The sequence below is a fragment of the Cimex lectularius genome, unplaced genomic scaffold (assembly GCF_000648675.2).
Source record: "Cimex lectularius strain Harlan isolate CLEC.00 unplaced genomic scaffold, Clec_2.1 scaffold5, whole genome shotgun sequence".
In the NCBI taxonomy this organism is placed as follows: Eukaryota; Metazoa; Arthropoda; class Insecta; order Hemiptera; family Cimicidae; genus Cimex; species Cimex lectularius.
The window spans coordinates 4,195,561-4,204,259 of NW_019392993.1; the positions used below are offsets into that span (position 1 = coordinate 4,195,561).

At 35.5% G+C, this 8,699-nt stretch overlaps 1 protein-coding gene across 1 annotated transcript; it reads left to right on the forward strand.

The window, feature by feature from the left end:
• The first annotated feature begins 1,044 nt into the window (after positions 1–1,044).
• Positions 1,045–8,080, forward strand: LOC106666208 (conserved oligomeric Golgi complex subunit 7). The gene is made up of 14 exons (XM_014393233.2): positions 1,045–1,156; positions 1,218–1,307; positions 3,093–3,173; positions 3,241–3,345; positions 3,423–3,554; positions 3,615–3,798; positions 5,803–5,996; positions 6,054–6,258; positions 6,313–6,578; positions 6,635–6,755; positions 7,128–7,289; positions 7,349–7,548; positions 7,606–7,792; positions 7,854–8,080. Exons 1-14 carry the CDS (start codon positions 1,154–1,156, stop codon positions 8,021–8,023), a joined length of 2,100 nt encoding a protein of 699 aa, XP_014248719.1. The 5' UTR covers positions 1,045–1,153; the 3' UTR covers positions 8,024–8,080.
• The last annotated feature ends 619 nt before the right edge of the window (positions 8,081–8,699 follow it).

Consider the following 8,699-nt stretch of genomic DNA (forward strand, 5'->3'; position numbering starts at 1 on the left):
AACTTTCCTCTGCCAATTCATCGGCCTCTTCGTTGCCTCTTTACCCTTATATTATGTTCAATAATTTGTACTGTTTCTAGGAATTTAGTTTACGAAATTTCCTCTACATCGATTGGGGAAATTGCCGATTTTGTATTAAATATTTAGAATCATAGTAAGATAACATTGAAAAAAACTCAGCCAAATGATTAGTGCTTTTTATGTCAAATTTATACTTCGCAATCAAGACCAGAGATGAACTCTGAGGCACCCATTTCCCACACACTTAGTCTGACCACTGCACTGTCAACATGTCTGTCCTATTTTTTTAATCTGTATTATTTAGAAAATAAAAAATAAAGTTTGTCTTTAAAAGCAGAATTTCTTGGGTGGTGAATGTAGTAACTTAAATAGAATTGATGTGTAATTGGAAAGTGAAAATAATGCATTAGAAAACATTCTTTTAATAGAAAATAATCTTTTAAAGATAAAATTATAATACAAATTTTTTTCCACACCGCATCTCACGATTTGTAAATAAATATCGATTAACGGTCACTAATCACCACACATTATAATACAATTTTTTCTACTTTTTAAGCTTATTATGCTGACTTTATCTAACTCTATCCTTGCAACCCTCATACTTGGGGATTATAACTGAGTATTGCCCTACAGACAACTTTAATTAAGTGCAATTGGAAGGAAAAAGGGAGCCTCTCTCTTTTATATAGATTTTTATAGTTATTAAGTTATACTAGAGATGATTTCCCAGAGGTGTTAACTTGAGGGCAATTTTTAAATATTTAAACTTGTTGTTTTCTATTTTCTACCCTTCATACTGCCAAGTTTCATGCTATTTTTGATTTTTTAAATTAATTAGGAAGTTACATTTGCTGCAATATTCTGCAAAGTCGGCTATATTTAAAGTATTAATAACTACAATTACTATTTATGGAAAAAAAAAAGGTTTAAACTACTAAAAACGTACTATTCACGTGAGTTGCAGTGTTTTCTCATGCAGTTGGAAAGAGCGGGTCCATTGGAGTGTCCACGTTTTATAACCTTCTGCTGACTGTTGGTGAGCGTTTGACAACGTTGAGCTCAACAATGATAACAAATCTTATATAAAGAAAATATAATGTTTTTAAAATAAGTCGTAATCAGATCGAAAATGGTGAGATTTTGAAAATTATCTACCAATATGAGTTTAACATACTCACCAGAACTGTTTTCAGAATATATCAGCTTTTTCTGAGAGTCATTTTGATCCGAAGGAGTGGATCAATGAGACTTTCCGATCCCCCGAAGCCTTGGAAAACAAAGAGGTGATTTTTATTCATTATTCGGCTTAAGTACTGTCTAAGAAACATGCAAATTTAAATTGTAATTGTGGTTTGATCTGGATCATACTTGCCTACCTGACAGAATAAACCGAGACAAGGCAAGCCAGAGTGGTTTTAGATAATCAAGCTATAGGTGGCATTATTTCACAAAAGCTATAAATTTAACTTTGAAGATTAAGGCCTTTTTGGAGGAGGTAGTTAATCCAGCAAAGTTGCCTGGGTTGACTTCAAGTTGAACCGTATGAAAACTTTTCTTGGCTGACTTCATACCAGGCAACTCGTGGAATCGACTTCTGTTCCCAACAGGATATCAGTACTTTGGAATCTGATGGAACAGGAGCACTTCTTGCGCTTGCTCTCTGCAAGAAGAAAAGCATAAAAAGGGAAGAAACCCAGTCAAAGAAAAGTGATTGCATTACTCCTCACACTTCATGACCCATGTCACGGGACGAATATGAATTTGTTAAATGAACTGTTCCTGTGAAACTTAAAATTGCAACACTTTTTATGATGATCTTAGTTGATTCCACTAGATGATTGGTGTGAAGGACGAATTCTGAGACTTTTGAGTTGAGTCTACCATGGGGATGAGAACATGAGCGACACTTGTGCATGCTGGCCACTTGCCTGTGTGGACAAGTTGACTGCATGTGAAGGAGTTTGGTTACCAATCATTTGCTACAGGGCTACACTTTTTGAAACCCATCCATTCAACTAGTTGAATAAACCCTCATCTCTAAATAAATGAAATAGTGTATGACAGGAGATTTAACGTCCAACTACCCAATGGGTGTTGGGGATGAGTGGTAAAACCACATTATACTTTCTTCATATTATTCACAATTAAAAAATGCATGGGCTATGCCAGACAGATGCCCTAACAACATGGCCACAGTGGTTTCATAACCATCTAGTCTGACAGAGGTCTAAGAAGAAATCTTGAATAAGCGATCCAAGGCGATACACAACTAGAATAAAGCCCTTAGTAACAAAATTTTCAATAGGTGCCCGAGTCCAGCAATGAGCTATAGACTCCAACAAAGATGAAGACTGTTTGGGGAACAAGTGGAACTGCTCAGATTAAAATTAAACATCGCTATGATCTAATCTCTCACAATATTCTTGACATATTCAATGTAGCTGTCCTTAGTCAAAGTATTACAATCAGTAGGTCCTAATACATGAGAAAATTAAAATTTTCTATCTGATAGGTTGAAAATTTTGATTCCAGCCTGCATGTAATGTGTTAACAGTACATTATATACATAAAAAATACATATAACCAGAGTTGGTGCTGAAATGTTGAACTTTTAAAAATCTTACACTTCAGCCTTGATCAGCCTTGCATTTTATTTATTGTTGAGTATGTTGCCAACCCCTAAAAGCCTTGATAAGGGACCTGCAGTTCATGCCAAAATGCATAGGCAAAAATAAATAAATTAATAAAAACAAAAAAAGAGAAGAAGAAAATGTAAAACAAATGTTATTGCATGAGATTTCTTTCTGTGATGGTGATGAACCAGTAGCTTGTTTAATTCTGTATCATTTTGGTCTGCTTATCCGTGCTGTTTTGCTCTGTCATACTGGCACGAAGCCTATACACCATGAAATGACCGGCTATAGATTTTGAAACAATTCTGATCAAAATGTTTATTAACCGCTTTTAGTCCACTCAACAAACACAAAAATAATCTTGCTCAGTTTAAATTAAAATTGCATTACTGAATAAATTTCTTATCGCTGATGACTTAATTCGACACTTTTCAGGCTTATTTGACTTCTGTTGTGAGTAAACTTCAGCTTTATGTACAGCAAGTTAATGGAGCAATGGAAGAAACTAGTGAACATGTAAATTTCTTGTTATTAATATTTATTTTTTATTGTTTTTATTTTAACTATAACATTAATGGCTTAGGTGCTTAAAAGTATGCCAAGGGTTATTCATGATGCAAATATGATTCACAAAGAGGCCTTACTCCTCAAAGAAAAAATGCAACTGGTTAAGGAAGAAATTACAAAAGTATGTATTTTTTTAATCAACTTATTTTAGAAGAATTTTAAGAAATTTCGTTGATTTAAATTAAAACCAACTTTTAGATTCAAAAAGATACGGCAGCATCAATGGCCGCTTTGGAAAAGCTCGACAAAATGAAAACCGAGCTTCAAGTTGCAAAGCAGGCCTTACACGAAGCTGACAACTGGACAATGCTGGCTTCTGACATCGAAGACGTATAATTTATATTCAAACAAATTTTAGGTTTATTTTTACAAGTCGATAAAATCCCTTAGGTGATTGAGTCACGCAATATTGACGCTATAGCAAGTAAAGTCATAAGCATGCAGCAGTCTTTGGTGGTTTTGGCAAACTGCGCCGATTTCGATGACAGGAAATTAAAGCTTGAAAGTTACAAGAATACTTTAGAAGCAATCGCTAGTCCTCAAGTGGTTAAAGCATTCACCTCAAAATCAATAGGTAATAATCAATAAAATTAAGTAAAGAAATGACTGTTGAATTTGAGTTAAAATTTGGAGGCATCAGTGGCAGGAACAGTTAAAGCGATATGGCAAATGTCCATTCCTTGGATTTTTTGTAAGAAAAATCTTTTAGTATAAAGCTAGGGATAAGTAGTTAGTCTGAAGGAGCAGATCAGGTCTATAGGGTGGTTTTACAACTCGATATTGTCTATTTTCAAAAGTTTTGAAGTTTTAGGCTTGGAAGACAGAACTTTCTGATTACTTGAATCCTTATAATGTTGCAAAAATGCTTAGTAGAGATTAATTGACATAATACTGCTAGACAAACTCTGGATGTGCTTAGAGAATTCATTCTACCGTTTGGGCAGCTTGAGTGTGTTGTGGGCTCTAAAAGACAGATTTTCAGTAGATCCACTGGCGTGTATTCCTAAAAAAAAGTATTTGTCTGGGTACCCACCCATGTTGGCTAGAGGGTAACGAACAAGTAGAGGGGTGGCAAAAGGTGGCCCACCCTCTAGACATTGAAATATCGTGATCAGATCGATGCTAAATGAGCAATAAAGAACATTATGGCAGCATCAGTGAACTAGGTTATTTGAGAAGCTCTTTTGAATCAAGAGCATGGTTGACCAGAGGTCCTATATGGAAGGATCATCCTAAACCCAACTCAGAATTTGCAATACGCCATTGACACACGGTCATTTACTTTTGGGCGAAAGCCTGTATCTGTGTCTGGCATACAAAGAAAAATTGCTCAATGTTCGATATAGCGGTGGGCTGTTGTGGCCTCAGCTTTAATACTCTGTTTAGGAGGTTGATGATATCAGGCCACAATAAATCATTTATATCATTAACCTAAACAGAGTATTATTGCTCAAGGTGTTGCACTTAGTTGAAGGGGTTTCTGGTATATGAGAATTGTATTTTAATACAGCACCGAATCTTTGGGTCCCTGTTCCAATTTTAGGAGGAAGCAGAGGTGGTTTTGTACTTACAGATTTTATATTGTAATTTATAAGTGTGAATGTGTAATAAAAGAGTGTAGTCATCATTTTACTACTTTTTACTTTTCTCAATTAATTAAGGTTTTAAGTTGAGATAAAAAAGTCAGTGTCACGAGTGGGATTCGAACCCATGACCTTTGGCTTGATACGCCGCTACTCTACCACTTGAGCTATCGTGACTTTGATCCACTCGGGCACTAACTTCCCATCTCAACCCCACCTTTTGAATTTTCCCTCCTTTTTGCCATTTTATCTCAACTTAAAACCTTAATTAATTGAATGATATTAATTGGTCAAGTGGACCACGAAAAATAGTGAATTTTTTCTTTACTTCTATTCTCAAATAAAATTTCAAGGGCTATACCAAGATTAGAACATATAACCACAAACTGGGAAAATACTAGTCAGGTTCCTTAATGATTTGGCTTCTGTGGTCTTCTGATCACTAATTCTTTTGAAGAAATGTTAACCACTTGCAGTTCTAAAAGAGCAACAGACATATTTACAGGCCATGACTCCTGTTTCCAACTTGCCTACATGCCTGATTTCACATTTCATAAAACGTTTATGTGGTGATTCACAGTTAATGTGGATATCTTTTTTTATTTGATATTTGATGAGTGTTTTATGTGTTGACCTCAATATAGACCTGTAGTGCTGTACTGTTTAATACTGACGCTTGCTGACTGGCTTGAGGCAACCAATTTTTCATGGTCCTAACATATAGTTTCACTGGCTGTAAATTTTCTTCTCCCACAATCCAACATTACCAAAATACCGTAATTCACTGTCATTTTCATTAAATGAAATATCAAGGCTCAAACTGAGCCTAAAATTGGGTTATTGTGCAGTACTGTCTTACTTGAATACTCTATTGTTATAGAGTGAAAAATTAATATACATGTAGAAAAGTTGTGATATTTTTTTACACACCTCATTTTATTATTACTTTCTATACAGATATTTTAATTATTGTACACATGTATTAAATTGTCTAGAGGAGTCGAAAAAGTTTGTAGAAATATTCTCTGGTATGGAAAAACTCCCACAACTTATCAGGTATTATGCCAAGTGTGAGAAAGACTCCCTGTGCCAAGAGTGGACCAAGCTAGTCGATTTTGACCAGGACCGTACCGTTTTAGAGTGGCTTTCCAGCTTCTATCATACGATGTTAACTAACTGGCAAACACAGGTAAATCTTGCTTAGAAATGCACAAATTTATACATACATTTTTTTAAATCATTCTAGGGCAAGTGGTGTCAAAAGGTGTTCAATAGCGTCAATATGCTCCCTGCTATCTACATTGACGTTTTAATTACACTTGAAAAAGACATGGTTTCTGCAATTGATTTGGCAGTGAAACAACACCAAGACCAACTCCAGTTTCTTATCCAGCTGAGGGAAGTTACAGATCAGTTCAGTCAGAGTTTCTCTAATGCGATCTCCCAATTTGGTTCGTTAATTTTTTTTAAACTTATAATTCACATATTTATTTAATCGATGTCAGACGTGAATGCCGAAGAAGCCTGGCCTCAGATTGAAAAAGCACTTTATACAATATACAAAGGTTACTTTTCAAATTATGCTTCTTACGAAGAGCACCAACTCGGGAAAGAAGTGTCGGATCTGGTCATAAATGGTGATCTCATAGAAGCTGTACAGGGCGTCGGGCAATCAACAACACTTTTTGCCAACAGTTGCAACAAAGCAATAGCCAGGTGTAAAGATCTGACCAATTTTGCCAGTTTTCCTGGCTTGGTCTCTGCAATACAGGTACTTTTTTTTTTTTCAATTATTGATTTATTCCATTGACAGTACTGATGTTACAGTTTAGTGTGTTGAAACACTTGGAACACTATGTAACCCTGCTCTCTCAGATTGAAGTTGAAAGGCAAAACAAGGAAGAATGGGCGATGTTTCAAATTTGTCTGTTATACCTGCAGAATATTGGTAATACTATAACCTGTGAGATTTCTTATTATCATGGAATTGGGTCATCAACGTGTAGTTTGTTGTTTTTCAATCATTTCGATTTGCCTATCCTTGCTGGTTTAGTCTGTCAGACATGTTTTGGTTGTTCACCATCTTCAGAAATTAAGAACATGTTTCTTCAATTGTGTCCTTTTTTACATTGGAACTAGTCTATTTCAATAAAAGGGACTTGTCAAGACACAAAAATTATACAAACCTACCACTAAAGATAGTGAACACCTGAAATGTGTGTGATAAACCAAAAGGCTGAGATTCACCAAAAAGCCAAGCGATAAATTATAACTGCTAGTTAGGATTTTTTAAATGTCAGTATGACGTTTCTTCTAATAGGTGATTTTCAAAATTGTGTTGAGGAGTTGGACAAGGATCTTGTGCACAAATTTCTCCACTTTGAAAAATCGGCGAAAGAATCGAAGTTTAAATCTAAAGAAATATTGTTAGACAAACAAGCCTTGGAGCAGTATATAACATTGTACACTTCGCTCAAAGAAAGTGAGTGTTTATGTATATAAAACCTACAGCATTTTTTTTTAAATCATCATCCTTTCCAGGCGATGAACCATCGGTTCTAACCAAAGCGAGAAAGAAATTAATGAAGGTATCCAATAGAGGATATCATACCACTCTTGATGTCATGTTAACGCCGATCTTGGATCAATTGGAGCTCGCCCCCGCAGCATGGGCTTCCAATTCGAGCGTCACCCAACAGCTCCCTGACTATAGCTACGCTCCTCTTGAATATATCACTCAGGTCAGTAAAAAATAAATAAATGTAAATATAAAAATATAAATTACATGTGAATTTTAGATTGGGGAGTATTTAATGACTCTTCCTCAACATTTAGAGCCATTCCTTAACAAAGAAGGTGGCGAATCACGTGCTGATCTCCTCTTGGGTAACATAGCCAAACAGACTTGCACAATTTACATAGAACACTTGTTGTCAACAAAAGACGTTACTCCTAACATGGCAAAGCAGATTGCAATTGACATTGGTAATTTAAACCTCACAATAATGTTTATTTTTGACTCCTTACATAAATTTACAAATTATAGGATATCTTGGAAATGTTTTGGAAGATCTGGGTTTCAGCCTTTCCGAGCATTTGTCCCAAATTGCTTTGCTACTCAAGATCCCTGTAGAATCATACCAGAAGGAAAGCGCAGGCTGTTCTGCCAAACTTGTGTCAATTGTTAGGCAAATGAGGAATATAACTTCTACCTAACTTTAAAATTTGTGAATATACTGTTAATTTAAAAATATAATTTTATATATCAATTTATTTATATAGTTTCATTTTAACCTTTACATGCAAAAAATACACATTCCAATTTGGTTTTGTTTTTTCCCTCCTGATCACAACACTGACAATAGCACTGGACCTGGAGGACACCAGTTAAAAGAAACCAATCAATTCTGGTACTCAACATCAGGGATTAAAGAGTGAGATCTCAAGAGCATCGTTGTTTAAGACTTTGTTAAGTGTTTTCAGTATTGGAAAGTGAAGAAAGGGTTTGGACAATTCGCTTGGTCTAAAAGTTTTTGTGGTTGTCCAAGTCAACTTTTAAGTATGTGGTAGCTGAGTGGTCAGCGTGCTGGACTCTCGGCTCTAAACCCGCAGTCATGGGCTAGATTCTCACAGTCACCCTTGGCCCTTTTTTTCATGCAACCCTTCCCCCCACACACAAAAAAAAACACATCACATATGAGATATAACGTTCCTTGGCTAATGTGCAAAATTCATAAGGCCATTAAAAAAGAAAAGAAAAAAAAAGTCTTTTAAGTCTTGGCTGGGGATTCCATGTCAGTTTGTTGTCTAGGTATATCTAACTGTCTCAAGAGTTGAAGTTGGTAGTTCCCTGTTGTTGTACAGTGGAGGGCAAGACTAGATTTTTCCTCAA